General features: G+C 39.0%; 1 protein-coding gene across 15 annotated transcripts in view; it reads left to right on the top strand.

The window, feature by feature from the left end:
• ncam1a (neural cell adhesion molecule 1a) overlaps positions 1 to 19,542 on the top strand; it is a 273,152-nt gene extending 253,610 nt beyond the window's left edge. For 9 of the 15 annotated variants that reach the window (XM_083564828.1, XM_083564844.1, XM_083564839.1 and 6 more), the window contains 4 exons: positions 3,432 to 3,639; positions 5,501 to 5,617; positions 10,697 to 11,131; positions 16,099 to 19,542. In XM_083564828.1, coding sequence (XP_083420954.1) covers positions 3,432 to 3,639; positions 5,501 to 5,617; positions 10,697 to 11,131; positions 16,099 to 16,222 — 884 coding nt within the window. In that variant the 3' untranslated portion in view covers positions 16,223 to 19,542. The remainder of the gene's footprint in view (positions 1 to 3,431; positions 3,640 to 5,500; positions 5,618 to 10,696; positions 11,132 to 16,098) is intronic. The other 6 variants (XM_083564833.1, XM_083564829.1, XM_083564830.1 and 3 more) reach the window with 1 other exon arrangement.
• Positions 19,543 to 23,368: the final 3,826 nt, after the last annotated feature.

Below are 23,368 nucleotides of genomic sequence, written 5' to 3' on the forward strand. Positions count from 1 at the left end.
TTCATGTCACTTTTGTTATAGTAGCTATAAACCGTCAGTCTCTCATCAGCCTCTCTTTGTCTCTGCTGATGTTCATTAGGAACAATGTGCTTTGTTGTGTAGTAGAGTGACAGCAAAGTGTCACCCTACTACAGCTACATCTCTGATTGTCACAAAACTCTGACACTGGGGAATCCTTCAGTAAATGTCAGCATACAGATCACTGCACATAATCAATGACTATACAGTGTGGGGCTTTCCTATACAAATATATTTGTAAGTTGTTACTATAGAAACCATAATATTAAACTAAGATACATTCTATAAACTGGAACGCCTGCTTTTATGGAAACACTAGCTGATCACTTTGGTCAGCACTTCCTAACCAGTCAGAAGGCTGTGGTATAGGTATAATTGTAGTATAAATGTAATTACTGTAGATATATTCACTTTATTGTGGACAGCTGGTATTTTTTTTTTGCTCGGAGCACGGATTCCGGTTGCCAGTCCATTCCCCCTAGAGTGCTGCGTGGGCGCAGGTTTGCTCAAGGGCACAGTGGCAGTAGCAGAACATTAACAGGATCTTAACAGCTCATATTGCACTCATGACCTCATGGACCAAAGGCAAATGTTCTCGCTATATTTCCACCCACCCACTTGCTCACTCAAAGTGTTCTGTAGATTTCGGTTCCTTTCAGATTGTGGCCATATATATTTATATATCAGCAAAATTCTTGTTGCAGTGGGTTTGTTTCCATGGTGTAAACATGTTCTATTGCTGGTAAATAGTGCCTGTTTACCATTTTGGCTGTTTTTCTGTAGTTGTCCTTGTGTAAGCATGTGTTTACACATTCATACAAGTCTACACATTCATCTAAAGTAGCAGTGCTCTACATCTCTAAAGCACCAAACCCTTAATAATATGATTAGAGACTCAATTTCATGCAAGCACAGATTTTGTGCAAAAAAACATAAGCGAGATGGGCAACATGAGGTGCAAAAACCTTTAAATCTGAAATCGGATGCTCTGCAGTTGACTAATGCAGAATGATCAGGATTTCAGCTTTTTGTGTTATGCTGCATAAATATTTTGCTGTCATTCCAAGAAAGTGCTGTCCTGTACATTTCAGTTGTTTTATTTAACCACAGGAAGCCTGTGTGTGTGTGTGTGTGTGTGTGTGTGTGTGTGTGTGTGTGTGTGTGTGTGTGTGTGTGTGTGTGTGTGTGTGTGTGTGTGTGTGTGTGGTGTGTTTGGCTTCGTTCCACAAAGAGCAGTAAAAAATGTAGTTTCTTGAATTTACCAGGATTCTGTTCAGCTGGAAGAATAATGATACAGAATATTTTAACTTTTAAATATTTCTGTTGTTTTGAAACAGTTATTGACCTCCTGCTCAAATCAAATCAAAGTGAGAAACATTACTCAGAAACACATGTTTAATTCCCTTTGATTACACCGTATTAAATATTTTTCTCAGTCGCTTTGGAGTGTTTTTCAGATCAGAAATGAAATTCTCAAAGCTACTTGTTCAACCTTCACATCGTTTTTGCTCACCATAAGAACATTTCTTGTTGCTTTGATAAAATTGCGAATGCATTGGTACATTCATTCAATTGATTGTGTACAAGTGTCTGCTGTTTCCTACATTATCAGTTGATTATGTCGTGTTGATCAAAATATATTTTACTGGTTCCACCTAAATTGTCTTAAACCCCAAAACATCTCGGCATCAGTTCATTGCAAAGTCATTGAATGCAAAATGGTTAAACCAGTTGTCATCATCTCTCATCTCAAAGTTCTTAAAAATAAACTTTTTTCTTGTAAATGTGACTTGAATTGATGAATTGTGCAGATGAATCTTGAATGTCACTAAGGAAGGAAAGTGTATGGAATCAGATCAACCAATAATCAACAAGTTCTTCAAAGAGGTCAAAGGTGAATTTTGTGAACCTTGAATTGGAAAGTGTATTCAGACAGCGCAAAACACAGAATAATAAATTCTGAAAACCCCATTTGCTTTGAAAATACTACTAATAGTAATAATGTAGGTTAAGGAGGCCTGGGGTGCAGGTCAGAGTTCCAGTTCATTCCAAAAGGTGTTCAGTAAGGTTGAGGTCAGAGCTCTACAGCAGGTCACTCAAAATCCCTCACTTCAGCTCATGTAAACCATATCTTCATGGATCTCACGTTGTTCACAGGAGTACTGTCAGGCTGGAACAGGTTTGGGTCTCCTGGTTCAAGTGAAGGGAAAATGTTATGCTACCGCCTCCAGAGACATACTATATATTTGTGTTTCTCCAACTTTGTATTAACAGTTTTGAGAAGAACCACATGGCTGGAATAGTCAGGTGTCCTAATACTTTTGTCTATATAGTGTATGTCATGAGGAATGTGTACTAAATGTTGAAATAATGTGGTTACTTTTAACACAAAAGGTTTAATCACATTTTAAATAGCAATAAAGAGCATTAATAGAAGTTTATTTTTGGGAACATTATAATGTATTTCTAAGTTTATATCTGTTTCACTTTTGTGAAGAAATCAAATCTGAAAAGTGTTTAGGAACATTAGTGAATGTTAGACTTAAAAAAAAAATGTATGTAATTAATTTCAACATAAAAATTTAAATTCAACTAAATATTTTATTTGAAATAATTTCAAATATCAATCAGCACTAAAGTAAAATATTTAAACCTTGAGAAAATGGTATAGACTTATGGAAAAATCATGTTGATGTTTCCCTTTTAAGAAACCCTTTAATGTTCTATGTACAATGTTTTTTTGTTTGTTTGGACCCCATAATTATAAAAAAAAAAAAAAAAAAAATTTAAGAACTATTGTAAATAGAAGAAGCATTGAAGAACTAAATCCCTTGGGTGCTCAGTAATACTGTTACAGGGTCACACTTTTTAAACATTTATTGACAAATCAATTACTACTCTGATCCTACCACTGAGATGTAGGTTATTTTCTCGGTACAAGGAAATACTGAAGTTGATCTATGTGGTGACCTTGTCACCATGTGGGTCCTCATGCAGTAAAATGTGGGTTTGGCTATGTTAAGGATTTTGCAATATTCCTTTTATGTAGCGAATAAAACACTTGGAAGTGTTCTGTTGTAGGAAAATATTTAACAAAGCGTTGGTGTAATAAAGCCAAGTGCAACATGCTAAATGTGATTATTTTCCAATAATTGAGTGTTAATATGATTGCCTGCTTTTTCTTTACTTACTGATGTAAGAACAGATCATACATTTTATTTGTTTATAATTCATGTTGTGCATCATCTAAAAAACAAGTTATTTCCTGAAGGTGCAAACACTGAAGCCTTTTAGTTTTGGTCACAACTACAAACTTTATTGTTTTATTACTACATTTAGTAATGTAGTAATAAAACTTAGATGTACACAGGCTGGTTCATGACTTAGTACATTTCTCTCTTCTTTTCCCTAAGACCCAGTGGCCAGTGGTTCAAATCTTGGTACAGGAGCCATCGTGGGCATTCTCATTGTGGTTTTCCTGCTGCTCCTCGTCGGCGTGGATGTCACCTGCTACTTCCTCAACAAATGTGGCCTGCTCATGTGCATCGCTGTTAACTTCTGTGGCAAGTCAGGCCCCACCGCCAAGGGCAAGGACATCGAAGAGGGCAAGGCAGCTTTCACGTGAGCACTTCAGTTTTTTTATTTCCATCAGTTTTGTGCTGAACCGAAGAGCTCTGTGCCACCCATCAGACCTCCACTTTTATAATCAACTCCCATCAGCTCTGTAGGAAAACTCATAGCATGCCATGATTGGAGCTTATCTGAATATATGAATGAGAATAATGGCAATATGATGGGTTGCTCGCTCGGAGTTAAGAGCAGGGCACTGTGATGTAGGTTACAATAAGAATAAAGTGGAGTCTCCATGTCACACATGGCGCTTTAAAATCACTATAGTTAAGTGAACTGTTACAGTGAAACTGGTTTGTAAATGGTGTAATTCTGTAGTTCAGCACACGGTAATAATGGAAATCTTGCCTATTACAACCTCTGAAGCTTAATAATAGGGAAGAACGGTAGTATAAAAGAATTGGCCTGGCTAACTTGAGCTAAAATCTAGTGAGGTTTTATATTAATCGCATTGCTAGGATCTGAAAAGTGAAATAGCTTCTGGAATGCCTGAAAAAAAGTTAAAATTAAAAAATGAAAGTACAATGACTTAATCAGAGGCTGGTATAACATTTAGGTAAGGAAAATGTTTTCTGAATGTTATTTTTGCTTTCTAGAGCTGTTGAGTTTTTGTATGTTCTAAGAATGTTTAAGGAAACGTATGTCACACCTCATATTAAGAACATGTTTACTATATATTGTCCATTAGTGTATACTGTATATAATACCTGGATATTTTGTATACTATGTTGTATGGTACATTTTAAATATGATTTAGAGCAGGAAGAAAAAGGAAAGGGAAAGGAAAGGAAAGGAAAGGGAAAGGAAAGGAAAGGAAAGGAAAGGAAAGGAAAGGAAAGGAAAGGAAAGGAAAGGAAAGGAAAGGAAAGGAAGGAAGAGGAAGGAAGGAAGGACGGAAGGACGGAAGGAAGGAAGGAAGGAAGGAAGGAAGGAAGGAAGGAAGGAAGGAAGGAAAATTAAATTTGTAACAGATCACCATGAAGTAACTCGTTATTGAGTTTTGTTCGAACCTCAACAGAACAAAATTTCTATGTAAAAGTTTAACACTAAATAAACAATAAACCCAAACTATATTCTAAATAACTATATTGTCATATACTGTATAATTTTATTTCAAGACACAGTAATAAACCCTGCCAAATTTGTTTGTTTTGTTGAATGTTTTTGTCAATTAATGTACTTTTATTTGCATACAGTAACTGTCTTGCATAAACAAATTCAAGTCAATTAGCAACTAACATAAAATGATTTGAGTTATAAGATAAACATTGATTTTGCTAATCGGCAGTCTAATTGTTCTGTTTGGGGCAGAAAGCAAAAGCAGGACACAAGGCTGTTAAACTTTTAAATCAGAAAATCTGAACTCCAATATGCTAAAACAGGAGCAAACAGGAGCGAAAAGGATTGAACCCTAATACCTGAATACCAAAATAATAATAATAATAATAATTATAATAATACTAACAATAATCATGAACAAATATGTCTGAATTTGTTATCATTTGACAATATATGACGATACAGGAAGGGGGAAAACAGAACAGAATCTGTAAAAAATATGTTTTTATAAATGTTAAATAAATGAATAAAGGTTAAATAAAGTTGCTGTAAGTATTTATTATCAGGTAATTAGAATATACATGCATCATAATATGCATGCAGTAAAATCAGGAAAATGTTACATACCACTACAAATTAGATATTTTATAGCAAGATCCGTAGACAATCGTTCATTTTATAGCACAAAAAAGCGACACTGTCGAGAATCTGTAAAGCTATTCAGGTCTAAGGTCATATATTGTTCTGGATCTCAAAACAAACTATTGATCTCTTGTCCATTTTGCTCTTATAGGAAAGATGAGTCTAAAGAGCCAATAGTGGAGGTGAGGACTGAGGAGGAGCGCACTCCCAATCACGAGGGAGGAATTCCTACTGAACCCAATGAGACCACCCCACTTACCGACCCTGAGTGAGTCTCTCTTAAGCACACACACACACACACACACACACACACACACAGAGAGCGAGCTTTGCACGGAAGTCATAAGTCATGCACGGAAAGCAAGAAGCGCAGAAAAGGACTCTCAGGTGAAGTTAATGGTGGTCTGGGTCACTAAGCCTTGGCATGCATTATGGCTTATTTTGGAAGAAGTGGCTTCATAAGAATAGGCAGCTAATGACAACAATGTCAGAATAGTTAGCATGGGGAGTGCTTTGAATAGAAGCTAATACATTACCTGCTGGAGAGCTATTTATGAAGCATGGTCAGTGAATGAGAGAGAGAGAGAGGCATGCTCAGAATGCTACGCATTATTCAGAAACTGAGAGGTCTCGCTGTTAGCGTGATTAGTATGCTCGCTTCCAGGGAAGGAACACTCCTTAGTCTGGTGTTTACCTTCCCGGTCATGTAGTGTTTATCACAGATTTCACCATGCTGTGCATTAATTACACTGTGTTTTATCTGTGCGTTTTAATAGACATGAGTGTTTGACAAGGTGCAGGCAGAGATGTATTCATTTTTGGTGTTTTTTTCCACTTTTAAATTGCATGTTGCAGTCACTTGCACATAGGCGGTGGGTGATATGGCAACCTTATATAGTTATTGTGGTAAATGATAATAATTTTCTTAGAATAGAGTGGCATTAAGGTAAGTGGCTGGCCTCATTAATTATTTTATTTCTTTTATCGCTTTTATTCCTTTCCTTCCTTTCCTTTATCGCCAAAGCATGTTATGACGCAGCTGAATTACATTATGTTACACCAACAATACCTTGCAAAAAGAAAGTTTTACAGAGAGTTATAAATGACATGATGAAAGAAGTACCCCCTTTGAGCAGTGATTCGTCTTAGAGAAATGCAGCTCAGATACAGCGTGTTGGCTATCATACAAACACACTATCTTTTCCTCCCGTTGAAGGGTGCCATTATTTTCGTCCTAAGGGAATAGATAATCTTATCAATTCACACAGGATCAACTTCTCACGTGTTGAAAGCTTAAAACTTGCACAAAAGTTGCTGTTTAGCATGTTGGGGAAGCAGTGTCTGTAGCAAAGTATTAGCTTGCTAATTGAACTGGCTATATTTAGCACAAATGTCTGTGATTGTATGTGATTGAATTAGGGCTTAGATTATCTTCTTCTTCTTCTTCTTTCGGCTGCTCCCATTAGGGGTCGCCACAGCGGATCATCCGTCTCCATACCACCCTGTCCTCTATATCTGCCTCTTTCACACCAACTACCTGCATGTCTTCCCTCACCACATCCATGAACCTCCTCCTTGGCCTTCCTCTTTTCCTCCTACCTGGTGGCTCCATCTTCAGCATTTTTCTACCAATATAATTCATGTCCCTTCTCTGCACATGTCCAAACCATCTCAATCTCGCCTCCCTCACCTTGTCACCAAAACATCCTACATGTGCTGTCCCTCTAATAAACTAATTTCTAATCTTGTCCATCCTCGTCACTCCCAACGAAAACCTCAACATCTTCAGCTCTGCTACCTCCAGCTCCACCTCCTGTCTTTTACTCAATGCCACTGTCTCTAATCCATACAACATCGCAGGTCTCACCACAGTCCTATAAACTTTCCCTTTCATTCTTGCAGATACTCTTCTATCACAAATCACTCCTGTCACTCTTCTCCACCCACTCCACCCTGCCTGCACTCTTTTCTTTACTTCCCTAACACACTCTCCATTACTTTGCACTGTTGACCCCAGGTACCTGAACTCCTCCACCTTCTCCACCTCTTCTCCCTGCAACCGCATCACTCCACTGCCCTCCCTCTCATTCACACACATGTACTCTGTCTTACTCCTACTGACTTTCATTCCCCTTCTCTCCAGCGCATATCTCCACCTCTCCAGGCTCTTCTCAACCTGCTCTCTACTCTCACCACAAATCACAATATCATCTGCAAACATCATAGTCCAGGGAGACTCCTGTCTGACCTCGTCCGTCAACCTGTCCATCACCACTGCAAACAGGAAAGGGCTCAGGGCCGATCCTTGATGCAGTCCAACCTTCACCCTGAACCAGTCTGTCGTACCTACTGCACACTTTACTGCCGTCACACTGTCCTCATACATGTCCTGCACCACCCTCACATACTTCTCTGACACACCTGACTTCCTCATACAATACCACAACTCCTCTCTCCGCACCCTGTCGTACACTTTCTCTAAATCCACAAATACACAATGCAGCTCCTTCTGTCCTTCTCTATACTTCTCCATCAACATCCTCAAAGCAAATAAGGCATCTGTGGTGCTCTTCCTCGGCATGAAACCATACTGTTGCTCACAGATGGTCACCTCTTCTCTCAGCCTGGCTTCCACTACTCTTTCCCATAACTTCATGGTGTGACTGATCAACTTAATTCCCCTGTAGTTACTGCAGGTCTGCACATCTCCCTTATGCTTAAAGATCGGTACCAGCACACTCCTTCTCCATTCCTCAGGCATCCTCTCCCCTTCCAGAATCCTGTTAAACAATCTGGTTAAAAACTCCACTGCCATCTCTCCTAAACATCTCCACGCTTCTACCGGTATGTCATCTGGTCCAACCGACTTTCCATTCTTCATCCTCTTAATCGCTGCTCTCACTTCCTCCTTACTGATCCTATCTACATCCTGCTTCACCAACTCCACATCCTCCAACCTTCTCTCTCTCTGATTTTCCTCATTCATCAGCTGCTCAAAATACTCCCTCCATCTTCTCAACACACTCTCCTCACTAGTCAACACATTTCCCTCTCCATCCTTTATTGCTCTAACTTGCAGTACATCCTTCCCAGCTCGGTCCCTCTGCTTGGCCAATCGGTATAAATCCTTTTCTCCTTCCTTAGTGTCCAACCTCTTATACAGTTCCTCATATGCCTTTTCCTTGGCTTTCGCCACATCCCTTTTAACCTGCTGCCGCATCTCCTTGTACTCCTGCCTACTTTTCTTATCACTCTGTCGATCCCACTTCTGTTTTGCCAACCTCTTTCCCCTAATGCTCTCCTGCACTTCCTCATTCCACCACCATGTCTCCTTGTCTTGCTTTCTATTTCCAGATGTCACACCAAGTACTTTTCTAGCTGCCTCCCTCATCACTCCTGCAGTAGTTGCCCAATCATCCGGCACCTCTTCACCACCACCAAGCCCCTGTCTGACCTCTTCCCTGAACCTCACACTACACTCTTCCTCCTTCAGTTTCCACCATCTTATTCTTCTTTCAAACCTTACTTTCCTCCTCTTCTTCTTCGCCTCCAAAACCATCCTACAGACCACCATCCGATGCTGTCTAGCTACACTGACCCCCGCCAACACCTTACAGTCTCCAATCTCCTTCAGGTTGCATCTCCTACACAGAAGATAATCCACCTGTGTGCACCTTCCTCCACTCTTATACGTCACCCTATGATCCTCCTTCTTCCTAAAATACGTGTTCACCACTGCCATTTCCATCCTTTTAGCAAAATCTACCACCATCTGCCCTTCCACATTCCTCTCCTTAAAACCATACCTACCCATCACCTCCTCATCACCTCTGTTCCCTTCACCTACATGCCCATTAAAGTCTGCCCCAATCACCAATCGTTCTTTCCTAGGTACACCATCTACCACTTCATCTAATTCACTCCAGAATCTTTCCTTCTCCTCCATCTCACAGCCAACTTGTGGAGCATAGGCACTGATGACATTTATCATCATCCCTTCAACTTCCACCTTCACGATCATCACCCTATCAGAAACTCTCTTCACCTCCACTACACTCTTACTGTACTCTTCCTTCAGAATCACCCCTACACCATTTCCCTTCCCATCCACACCATGATAAAACAGTTTAAACCCACATCCAATGTTCCTGGCCTTACTCCCTTTCCACTTGGTCTCCTGAACACAACACATCTACCTTTCTCCTCTCCATCATATCAGCTATCTCTCTCCCTTTACCCGTCATAGTACCAACATTTAAAGTACCAACCCGAACCTCTACTCTCCTACACTGCTCCTTTTCCTGCCGTCTCTGTAGACGCCTTCCTCCTCTCCTTCTCCTTCTTCGGCCAACAGTAGCCCAATTTCCACCGGTACCCTGTCGGCTAACGATACCTGTGGCGGTCGTTGTTAACCCGGGCCTCGACCGATCCGGTATGAAATTCTCATTTGTGATCCGCATATTTGATTTGGCACATGTTTTACGCTGGATGCCCTTCCTAACGCAACCCTCCCCATTTACCCGGGCTTGGGACCGGCACTAAGAGTACACTGGCTTGTGCCCCCCTAATGGCTGGGTTAGGACTTAGATTATACCACATGTAAATAGTTGATAAGTGCATTAACTTTGTGTTTCCTATTTTAAATAATGCTGCCACAATACCTTTCTGCAAGAATAGTTCATGGATAAAGATAACATGCATGTCTTTAATGTGATGCAGGTTTGAGCCTCAAAATCTGTACTTCAGTGATGTGTCTGTTCCTGTTATAGTTATTTTTAGTTGCCACTGGTCAATACTTCAGCTTTCGCCCAATTTTCCACTCAGATGATGGCTCATTTGTTGTGTCTTTCCATCTCGCTCTCTCTCTCTCTCTCTCTCTCTCTCTCTCTCTCTCTCTCTCTCTCTCTCTCTCTCTCTCTCTCTCTCAGTTTCTAATGCATGAAACAGAGGGTCATGAATGAAAAAATGATCAGGTTTCAGGACTTTAGAAACTACTCTACGATTAACTTGTTTATGTGGTTCTGCTACTTTATTTTTATTCCAAACCTAAATACCATGATACATGTTGTGTAGTTTGACAATGTCTTCAAATATCATGATATGATATTTTCATATCACCCACCCCCACTTACACTGTTTGTATATGTGTGCTTTGGCTTCCCTCCCACTCTTATGTTTTTTTTTTTCCCGGACAATACGGCCGCCTGCCTCATTTTCTCTCTCTCTCTCTCTCTCTCTCTCTCTCTCTCTCTCTCTCTCTCTCTCTCTCTCTCTCTCTCTCTCTCTCTCTTTAACTCACTTTCTTGTTGTCTCTCACCGTTTCTTTCGTTTTCCCCTTTCCTCTCAGGCATGCCGCTGATTCCACTGCCACAGTAGTGGACTTGCTCCCCTCTTTAGCCACTAACTCAGAGACAGTCACTGACAGTCCTGCTAGTGAGAGCACAACCATCAACTCCAGCACTGCCCCTGAACCCGACCCCAAAACTACACCCTCTTCTCAGTCTAATGCCCCCAAAGCCAACATAACCTCTCCTACCTACCCACCTGCTGACACCCCACTGGTGGACCTCAGCGATGGTCCCTCCACCCAGGCTTCTCAGCCCTCAGTTGCCCCCAAATCCACTCCTTCTTCATCCCAGCCTAAAAATGCTACAGATGGCATCCAAAATACAGATTCAGCAACAGTTTCGCAGGTAGATGGAGGAATCCACCACGCATCAGATGCTGATCTGGCCAATGACTCCAACTCCACCAGTGCACCAGCTGTTCCCAGCCAGGACGAGTATGGCTCTAGTTGTGTTTGTGTGTGTTTTTGTTTTTGTCCTCACCACTTTCACCTTCTTTGTTAATCTTAGTCTTTCTCTCCCTCAATAATCCACACACCCAAATTCATTCCACTCATTTATTCACCTTGCCGTTCTTCATTTTCAGAGCTGTGAGTGAGTTTCAAAAGAAAACTAGACACTCAGGGCCTGAAACATTTACTGCTTATGAGAGTATCTTGGATCTATGTCCAGATTTTGCCAAGTGATGTGTACCTATACTATAGAAATAAATCAGCCAAGCACAAACTGGATCAAAAAATGTATTCTCCAGTTTGCATTTCCAGTGCTTTCTACCCTGTTCCACATCAATGAGCTCACAGACCCCCTTGACTGTGGAATGGAAATAAAATTTGAAATCTTGTCTTAAGGCATATCGCAATCTCTATATCTAGCAAAATATATCTGATAAATAGCTTTCGATTGGCCATATAGTGAGCTACTGTATGTAGGGTCTAGATCTTTTATGCATATTGCAGAAATTACACCACAATTTTAAAGCAAATCAGGTTATCTTTCCAAAGAAAAAAATTCTATTTGTGTTCAAGTTTGTTTTAGACAATTTTACTCCCTTGTAGACCCAGGGATATCTGTCACTCTGCAAAATTAGAGCAAACATCTTGGATACTCATATAGCCACCATTATTGTCTGTTCTTACTTATGCACAGTCTTCCTTAATAGAGCTGCCTGCATCAATTATTGGTGCCACTGGTAAAATTGGGATCATTTGTGGCAGGCATTCAACGCAAACACCATTATGAAAGTGTGAAATTGGTTGCCTTTTTGGTGGTGGGTTTAAATTCAGCGACAAACTAATTGATTCCTCTGTTATCTCTGAGGGAGAGGTGACTGCAAACAGGAAGCTCCTGCCATAAATAACTTGGAGCATTTTTCCACGGTTATCCTCCCTGATGCCCACGGCACTCACAAGCGGACGGGCACAGTAAAAAGTCAATATGTGGCCTTAATGCGCCCCGAGTGGAAGTGTGATTGAGGTGATGCTAAAGCTAGATGAAGAAAGAAATTTGTCTTAATGAGCGTGACAGGGAGGTGGGGTGCTATCTCTGCTCCCTCAGGTGATTCGTTGTCAGTGTGCTCACTATTGCTACTGTCAGGAGGTGCCTTTTGTGTCACCTTACATAAACCTAGGGTTTTGGGATTTGCATGCTGCTTTTTTTTTTTTATTATTAATGAACGATCCATATCTGGTTGTATCATTAAAACAATCAGTTTGCTATATTCTAAAAATGAAGTTTGCTGCCAGAAAGCTGAGAACCGTATATTGAAATGGCACGTACATATGTTAAGTGTGTTCATGTTAACAAAAGAAACACAAGAAATATTAATGACACACGCACAGAACTGGAGTAGTGTTTTACTACCCAAATTATACTTTTGATGGAGCAGGGGAAGCAGGCAGCTAACTATTGAGTAGTTTTTAAATATTTAACATAGACTTGCAGAAAACTCTCTCATCCTCTTTATATGGAGCAATTTGCTTTTTCTGACACTCAAAGTGTGTCCCCAGACAGTGTACATCACAAGTCTGTTTCCCCACTCTCTTAGCCCAGCTCAGCCATCTGATCCCAAAAGGGATACTGTAGAAAATTACCCTGTAGTACAGCTTCACCACCTGCCTCTTAAGATTTGAGCCTGGAGTCTGGAATTGACCCTGCCTCAGCTTTGGGCTTTAGTAAAATCACGGGTGGCAAAACCTGGAGAGACTTAATAGAACAAATGAATCCCTGACTAGATTTCAACTGTATTTTTATGGTCTTTTTGATCCTGCCTTATTGAGGAGGTTAACTTAAATATGGAGTCTAACTGTGAATGCATGAAGAAGGATTTTATACAATTTGGCTATAATGCGACTGTCTCATTCTTGTCAATTTAATTCAATGGACATTTCATCTCTGGATTGTGTCCAGATTTTGCAGCATACGGGTCACCTCCCAGTTCCCAGTTTCCAGAGTCCCAGGTTCAATCCTAGGTTTGGGTTACTGTCTAAACATATTCTTTACATGTTCAAGTTAAAATTGCCCCTGGCATATGTGGATGGACTGGTATTCCATCAACAGTGTATTCCTACTACTTTCCGAGAGGATTTACCATTTTGTATCTTTGTCGTGTATTGTAGTGTATTGTGGATTTGCAGTGAAATGCAAAAATAGTGTGTTAATGTGCAAATTAGGTCATTACATGCAAATACCAACTTGTTGTTTTTATCAGTTAATGACAAAAATCAGTAATCTTGCTATATATTTTAAAACAAGAAGCAACTTTTGGATTTACCAAACACGTGGACCAACTACTTGAAAAGGTTGTTGTCTAATAACAGATGCATTTATTAACATATGGCTAACTGCATCTTAGACCTAAAATGTTTTGAGCAATGGGGTTTAGATCTTTAGCAGATGGATGAATTTGCACATGTAGTTTTATGCAATGATCTCCATATGGATTGTTCTAACTAATGAAGTTGTAAATAATGACTCTGATTAAACCATTTGTTTAAAAGATTTTATTTAAATTATGTCATATATCAGCATCTTTAATTAATCTTTTACTTACAAGCCTCTTACCCAAAAATAATTTCAACTAGTATGTATAAAATGACATGTAAATGATCATGTCTAAGTTCAAAATTGATAACTACAACATTTAATTTTTAAGTGCACAAATTTTAATTAAAACCTTAACATTTCAGCTTCAGGCAATATAATGTGGGGTTGAATATAATTAGGATACATTAATTTATATGTAAATGTATTTTAATGAAAATGAATATTCTATTTGGGCTCCAAAATATATAATTTATAACACTATAATTTATTTATTGATCACCTTTAGCGCTTGTTTAATCAATACAGGAATACACCTTGGATGGAAGTTCAGTCTATTGGATTATACATGCACTCACACATTCACACTCTTATTCACAGCTAGTGGGAAATATAAACTCATCTTTTTACTTGCTAGCATGCATTAAAAAGATTGGAAAGTAAGTAAAAAACCCAAAAGGAAAAACCATGAGATCATAGGGAAATGATGCAATACACAGTATGGATAGTAAGCTGAGCTTAGGATCAAGCTGGGACCCTGGAGCTGTGGGGATACCGCTAGCTAACTCTTAGCAAATATCATGTGCCAAGTTACCAGATATTCTTAAATGTATTTATCCAGAAGGTTTGTATACTAATACTTACAATGTCACAATTTAAATCCAGTCACATTTGTCCACTTGTTTCCATAGAAATTTTATTTAGGTCATGTTTTTACAGAATATGTTTAGCATTTTCATTATTATATGACCATCAGATGCTTGGCTAACTGATGCCACAATTAGCAGTTTAACCGTAGCATGTATGAATTTTGATCCATTTCTACAACAATATTATTTTCCTTTTTTCAACAACAGTCAAAACAAAACTAGAAAAAGAACAAATGTCAATGAAGGGGAAAATACACTGGTGGGAAAGAATATTCATTTGGCATTGGGCAAACGTTATTTAGAGGAACCTTGACCTGTATATTTCATAGGCTTCTGTTGAAAGGTCAAATGTGCTGTTTATCATTAATGCTATTAGCATGGATATGTTAGGGGCATTTTGTTCTGCCACCCCAATGGGATTTTATACTTAGCAATGTTACCATCTTTGCTTAAGCTAAAAAGTTAGATGTGTTACTCTTTCATCAGCTAATTGATGCCGTTCCTGCTTTAAAGTCTTTGAAAAAAGTGTATTTTGTGTTACTGCTACCTAGTATCGGTAACCCCAACTCTTCTCTCTTGCTAGTTGCTAGCAGACTCATTCTTCATTGTCATGGAGGTCACAACACTCAATTGCCGATTATGGTGAAGTCTGTGATACTCAGCCTCTGTCCCAAGCCCTGCAGATCATTTTCAGACAGGAAACAAAAGTTCAGCCTTTTGAACATGACAAAGCCCCTGACTGAGATTGTGTTGTACCACTGATATAGTGTAGATGGTAACAGGAGAAAGCTTCACTAAACCAATCACATTCTCGTCACCACAATAGCTCTCTGTTGCTAAGACAGGTGGTGTGGAAGTGCATAGATTCTACATCAGACCTCGCAGAGATACTAGGTAATGGTTTGCAGGAAGCTGAAGTTGAACAGTCGCCTTTCTTGCAAATTTTTTTTTCGTTATGTGTGTAGCAAGCGCTCATGCATAACTGACTAATAGCTGCGGGTCAGATGGCCTAAAAATAGATTGCCATGTGTGATGGGGGGAAACATGTCAGACATGCAATTAGTGGCGTCTCCCTAATTTTCTTCTCGCAAGGCTCATCATTCATTTTCATGATTCATTATCCATTTATGAATGATTTGGCACACTGGTACAAGGCTAGTCAATTCCATTACTGCCAATTTAGCCTGGCAATAAATTGGTCCATTGAGAAATCATGGTGGGAAAAAACTTCTCTTAGCAGGCACAGAGGGAAAAAAACCCTCTTTAATGTCTTATAATCATACAGAATTTATACCGTAGTGTTTCTGTATGCGTTTCAATCATCCCTCCCAGAGAAAAAACATTTCACGTGTGAATTATCACACACTGAACAAACAGCGAAGGAAAGGTTAACGTTTGTGTAGATGCTTCTAGGCTTCTGTGGGAGAGCCACCATTATCATCTGCCTATTGTTCACTCACAGTTAATAGTCTCTGTCATCCACATCAATATCACATCACTCTGTCTGAGTCCGTCCTCTCATAAAACGACCTATAATGGTCTCGTCTCTGACGTTAGGATAAATGTGAGAAATATGTTTGTTTCTCTTGGGATGCATTTCCCAAAACACTAAAGTGTACTCACAAGAATGATTGCTAGAGCTCACAAAGTTCCTCTCTCTCTCTCTCTCTCTATCTCTCTCTCTCTCTCTCTCTCTCTCTCTCTCTCTTCCTCAGCAGGAAGATTGTCGAAGACATGAAGAGCAAAGCACCCGAGACGGAGGTGAAGAAGCCCTCAGCTGAGGTGAAGACGATCCCTAACGAAGCCCCGCAGACAAACGGCAACGAGAGCAAAGCGTGATCCAGCGATCCAAGGGCCTCCATGTGTCACCACTACATCGAAACAAATGGTTTAATAAAAAAAAAAGGGGTTCCTTTCTTCAGTCAGTGTCTTCTATAAGTTTGCAGAACAAGAGTTTGTAGATGTATTGAGAGCCTAAAGAACTTGTGCACATGCCTTTAATTATTTTTCCCCCTGAATGTTATTTCTCATTCTGTTTTTTTTTTTTTTTTGTCTTCAGATACAGCAGGAAGGGTTGTATTTTTTTTCCTTTCGCGCACTCTACTTCACTGCCTCGGCACAATCTCAGCTCTCATTTACTTGTAAGAGAAGTGTAATATCAGTGTGAATAGTTAATAACGGGGAACATTAGCTTTACTCCTGAATAACGCCTTTTATTTTGTGCACACACATGTAGTCGATCTTTTTACCGTCTTTGAGTTATGTACTGTTTTTTTACATGCAGTATTGCCCTATTTTATTATTTTACACATGGATTTTGGGGTAATTTTTTGTTACCATTTTATTGTGTTTAAATAATGTATAAAAGTAACTGGCTATTATTTGCTAGGGTTTTTTTTTCACAGTTTATTTTAAAAAATTAGAATTAGATTGTTCGCATACTTGCTTTGCAGATTCGTCCCATAACTCCCCTCAGTTGTTTGTTTTCATTACGACCCCCTGCGTTTATATTTTTTTATGTTGATAAAACACGAAATAAAACGCTTTCCCATTAAAACACAATGAAACAAGTGAAGGCACAGTTAAAGACTAAAAGGAGTAGGGTCAGATTCAGATAGTGTGATCGTTTTATAGCAGCACCATGTTGTTTTTTTGTTTTTTTTTAAGTGTTTTGTTGTGTATGTGTGTACATCAACAGAAAGGGAGCAGCTTGCTGATATTCTCCAAATTTCCGTCTTTGATAGCAGCTATCTCGAGCTTTCGAACCTGACTCTTATAAAAGGGTACAAGGTCACTGCTGCAATGATCACAGCTTGGAGAATTGATAAACTGTACTTCCAAAGCTTACGTTCCATTTAAACACTTGCAAAGCAAAACATTTATACAAAATGTTCTTTTTTTGTATGCATAATAAACAAATGGCCATATTGTTTTCTTTATTTAAACCATAGTTCTTCGGTTAAAATATGAAACAGTCAAAAATGTAAAAAAAAAAAAAAAAAAACATTTTAGATTCCTTTAATCTGCAAGTATGTGCACTGTGAATGCGTGATATATTCTAGTGTGAATACAGTGTGTTCTTTGTCATAGACTTGAAATATCCATAGGTTGTGAAAGGTGTAGCTATTAGTACAGATACCATCTCCGTAAAATTGCATTAGAAAAAAATAAAATAAAAAAACAAACCAATATACGTGGTCAAGATTCAAAGGAGAAGGTGCCTTCAATGTAAAAAGGTGTGTAGTCTGAGAAATCCGGTCAGTTCATACCATGGGGTGTGGAGTAGCTAAGGTAGTTTGCTGCCAGAGTAACATTCTTGTCTTGGGAAACGGTTTTTGCTCTGTAAACTGTGAATGTAGTCGTTTCTTTTTTTCCTCAGCGTGTTTGTGTTGCGTCTTTTACGGAGGTCTGAGAGCATACACGGGTGCGATGGGTTAGTAGCAAGCTCGAGACCTTCACGCTCAAGACCTTGCCTCACTTTCAACTGATGCAAAACTAGATCATATGTTTTACAAACCGAAATGTTTTAACACCTAGTCGTCTCATGCCCCAAGAACAGAAAAGCTTGCCACTAATACAGTCATCGTCATGTCAGTTAACTGAGCTGCCCCAGTCTGTTTTTCATAGTCCGGTTAAAAAAGATGTAACCATAACAACTAGTTTTTAAAAGTTGAACCTAGCATGCAGTGTATTCTAAACTAGATGTCATTGATGTCAGGGTTTGCTAGTTAATTGGTAAAATGAACATTGACAAAAGAGTTTCATTGTGGTTTGAGTCTATTTGAAAGCTCTGTCCAAATATGATCTGTTAGCGTCGTCACTTTTATTTTGTTGCTTTTTCACATTACATTAATAAGTGCAAAAACACATTGACAAACCGAAAACAAGACCAAAAACGTGAGCAATTTCTAAAACACAGTAATTTTTATTTCAAATGGAAATGGTCCTTATTAAAATTAGCCATGCTAGGCAACAATTAAAATTTATGACAGTCATTTTTAATTCTGAATGCTTTTTGGTGGGTTTTCAAAATGATTATTATGTCTAAGCATTATGTAAATTATTTTATTTTATATATTTTTTAATGAGCATGGCTAATTTTTTTTTATTATTATTATTATAAAACCAATCAGCATACAATGATTAATAAGGACCTCCCCTTTCCACTGTTGAGTTGACGTTGATGTTTCTCTGAAGTTGAAGTTTTTGCACAGGCCAAAGTAGGATTTTGGCTAAATATCCTTTTTTTCCAACTTCAAGCCAAGAATTTGTTTGAAATAAAAGGATGTTACAAAGCTAAAAAGTCATAGCAGCCATTTTGAAGAATCGCTCTCTCAGGACATAAAGCTGTAGCTTTATGTGGAATTGTGCATTCAAAGTGATTCGGATGCTAATATAGATCCATTAAAAACTTTTATTGTGTTTTTTGTTTTTTTCAAGCAGTTGCATTCTGTTTTGTTTTACTACAAATTGTTATACTGATCCAACTGGCCTGTATTTCTTTTTGAGGTAAAAGCCTGCTACATTAGGTCCGAATACTAAAGAAGCATCTTCAGACACCAGACATGTCTCGGATTATTTGAGCAAGTGAAAAATTGTGTTGTTTTTTTGTTGTTGTTTGTTTAAACTATTCCTTTACATTTTTTATAGCAAAGTTCTGGTACTTGATAAAACCAGAAACTTTAATTCATGAAGTCACCATGTGTTTCTTTGATTGAAGAGATTGAAATGGCTTTTTGACACCATTCAATGGGGGAACAATTTCTATGTGAGTTTGCATGCTGGCATTCCAACATTGTGTCATTCCAGCAACGTAAACCGTCAAAAAAAAAAACAGTCAGAAATGTTTGTTTCGAGCAGCAAGCAAACAAATCCATAAATGAAGTTGTCTTTTGGCTGAGAGCTGTCTTACATGCTCTGTTGCTTTATCAGTCACAGCTCTCCTCCCAAAACCCTCTTCACACACTCATTTACCCATCTATTCTCAGCTGCAGGGGCCTTCTCACTCTTGTATACAGATTTTTACCACATCATGCACCGGTGTCACCTTCTTTCTTCACTTTCTCTCTCACTGGTGTAAATACTGAGTACTAACTCAAACCATTTTGACTTTTCATTCCGTCTGAAATTCTTGTGTTCAATAAAATGGGAAACAATAATCTTGTGTCTGTCTGCCTTTTCTTTTTTTAAACCATAAAATACATTTGCCTGATGAAATATAAAATGTTCTAATGAAATTAGGTTCCTACAGGCTAATATTTAGCCAATGAGCAGTTACCAGAACCTAATGAAGCCCAGCTAAGTAATTAAATGATACACTTCATTTAGCTTTCACTTCGCCTGGTGGCATCTGATAACTCATAAAAATACCCCGAAAATGCAGTTCACCTCATTAGGAATGGATGTTTTGTTGCGGAAAGAACTCGGTATGAGAGCAGATATTTATAGCAGTCGCTTCTGAAAGTGCATTAGTAGAGCAGACCACAAATATACTGCAGATTCTTTATGCAATACAAAGACCACAGACTTTCTTGAATGTGAGAGACAGGCACAAAGGCCACACTCCCTTGGCAGTGACAAACTGGCATAAAGGACACATAGCTACTTGGTGTTGACAGTCAAGCCCAAAGACCACACTTCCTTCAATGTGACAGGCAGACATAAAGACCACACCTTTTTTGCTGCAACAGTCACATAGACTTCACACTTTTTTCACTGTCACAAACACAACAAGGCCACACCTCAATGTTGGTGACAGGAAAGCACAAAGCCCACACCTCCTTCACTGTGGCAGAGACGCACAAACTACACACATTTTTCAATGTGATAGACAAGCACAAATGCCATGCCTCCTTGGCTGTGACCAAGCCACGCTTCCTTGGCCACGCTTCCTTGGCCACATGCTTAATAGGAATACTGAGAAAAATAGGAATAACATCCATGCCTCCTTTACTGAGCTGGATAGGTACAAATGTAGTCATTTTTCAACAGGAATAAAGGCGACACCTCCTCCTTGCGACAGACATGCTTAAAAGCCAGACCACAGAGGCCACACTTGCTTAAACTCTAGCACACCTGACACACATCAATCTATGACCTTTCAACCTCTTTTAATTAATCAGCCATGTTACTGCCAAAAAATGCTAAGGTACACATTATTCAGAAATAATGTATTAACTCCCAAAAGCTAGCCATGCCTCCAGAACTCTTTATTGTCTATTTCCAGAAAAAGATTTCCAGGTTCAACTCTGTCCACAATAATCGGGCTGGAAACCACATGTTCTACATTAATTTCTACAAACGTCGTCTACAACATGACCACCAGGTGGCAGCAAAGCTTTGGATAGAGATAGATAGATTAGATGATAGATTAGATAGATTAGATAGATAGATAGATAGATAGATAGATAGATAGATAGATAGATAGATAGATAGATAGATAGATAGATAGATAGATAGATAGATAGATAGATAGATAGATAGATAGATAGATAGATAGATAGATAGATAGATAGATAGATAGATAGATAGATACTTTGTTCCTGTATCTCCTTCTTGATGGAAGGAGGTTATTAAACAGTTTGTGACTGAGATGTGAAGAGTCCTTGATGATGTTGTGAGCTCTGCACAGACATCTGCTGTGGTGAAGGTTCACACACAGTGGTGGAGCCTCTGTACCATACAGTGATGAAGTTGGTCAGGATGCTCTCGGTGATGCAGCGGAAAAAACTCTTTAGAATCCCTTGGGATAGATAAGACTACTTTCTTAATACAGGCGTTGTTGTGCCTTCCTAACCAGAGCTGAAGTGTTATGTTGCCATGACAGATCCTCAGAGATGTGAACTCTCAAAAACTTAAGGCTGGAGGCACACTTTACCTCAGTTCCATTGATGTAGACTGGAAAGTATCTCCTGCTGTTAGACTACCAAAAGTCCACAATGAGCTCTTTAGTCTTCATAGCGTTGAGGGTCAGGTTGTTGGTGGCATACCACACTGTCAGGCTTCATATCTCTTCCCTGTAGGCCGATTCATCGTTGTTGCTGATCTGGCTGACCACGGTGGTGTCATTCGCATACTTGATGAAGATGTTGAAGTTATGAAAAGGAGCACAGTCGTGGGTGAACAAGGAGTAGAGTAGTGGGTTTAGAACACAGCCTCTGTCGACCTTTTTGGGTGATAGGCAAACTGGTGTGCATTAAATATGGCGCTAGCAATAATCATTTGGAAATAAAAATGCAATAATGTTAGGTTAATATTTAATTACATTATTTACAGCACTAATACATCTTAAACAATGAACTTTTGAATTCAACATCTAAACCACATGTGCATTGATTCGTTTATTGAATACATGACTACGGCATATGTGTAAATAATTGAACTTATATGGTATGATATAGAAAAGGTACAGATCAGCTCTTATTTTATTTATTTGTCTTAAGTAAGGGCTTTATTCAGTATGAAGTCTAGAGATCAGCAATCCCCAAAATCCCAGGAGATCAGCAGTTTCTGAGATATTCAAACACAGCTCGTGTGCGACCAACAGCCTTTCCACAGTTAATGTCACAGATATCACACTCATCGTTCTGATGTTTGATGTGAGCATTAACTGATGCTCTTGTCTTGCATCTGCATGATTTTATGAATTGTGTCACTGACACCTGATTGGCTGATAGGAAAACTGCACGAATGAGCAGGTTTACTGGCATTGTCCATGGTGTTTCTCCACAACAATGGTGCATAGTGAGACAAAAATAGCACAGAGCAAAATGTTCCTAACAATAACTACACAAAACAGTGAACTCACAGCCCAATAGATACACAGTACAGTAACAACAGAACAGCATTCTGTAGGAAACCTATTGCATCAATGGGCAGTAAACTCTTGCGTTGTGTAGTAGAAGTACATGTAGAAGCATTTCAAAATAGGAAGTGTCTAATGTAGGAATGTAAATTGTTGTGTAAATTGGTGTGTTATCTGACTACATGAGGGAAGAAAAGTCTGGTGGATACTCCACTACATACTGTGAGATGGCAGAGTCTACTGTATGTGTGACAAGGGCAGGATAATCTGGTAGTGGTTATGGTAGGCATGGTATGATAAGGTTTATGAGTTCAAATCCCAGTACCACCAAGCTGCCATTCCTGGAACTTAAGCAAGGCATTTATCCTTCATTTGCTGAGTTGTATAAAACAAGCTAAATGTAAATTGCTGGCAAATGCCGTAAAACCTAAACGTAATCCACAATGCTGGTGGATTTGCAGATTCAGCAGTTATTGTATAAGGTGTTAGTGGTGGATAGAGACTACTATAATCTTTTCAGCTGTTCTTACAATCGACTGTAAAGGCATGCAGTCTGTGCAGTTCCTGTATCAAACAAACATTTGCACCTAGGGGTAATTTAAAGTATCTAATCCACTAGAGAACACAGTGGAAACCCAAAAGGAGAACATGAAGATGAATTGCGAAAGTTGTTAAAGTGCAGGATTGAACCAGGGGGCATTAGCAATGATATTTACTGCACCACAACCCCCCCTGCCACCCTATTTTGTTAATGTTCACAAATTTAACGGTGCATTAATGCTGTTGATGGTTTATAAACTGTTGTGTTACATAATGTCAAAAGAACTTCACATAATATGGGTTGAAAGTGGTATGGTATATATTGGGAGGGGAAAACAATGCAAAAAACAGACATGCAGTTGAACGCAACACAAAAATAACAACTGCATGTCATAAATATTTCCACTAGGTGGCAGAAAAGCGCTTTCTTTAAACAGTTTCTCGTGACTTCAATCTCGAATTTATCATTTTGGCCCACCAAACCAGTGGGCAGCTTTTTATTTCGAAATAACTTTACAACTGATATCAAGAAATAATCAAGGTTATAGACGTTTTCTACAGAATATATCCCTGCTAGTTTTGAGGAGCTTTGAAAAGCATTGACTTGGTCCTACACTCGCTCACACGCTGGCTGAGCCCCT

The sequence above is a fragment of the Silurus aristotelis genome, assembly GCF_946808225.1.
Source record: "Silurus aristotelis genome assembly, chromosome: 16".
Taxonomy (NCBI): domain Eukaryota; kingdom Metazoa; phylum Chordata; class Actinopteri; order Siluriformes; family Siluridae; genus Silurus; species Silurus aristotelis.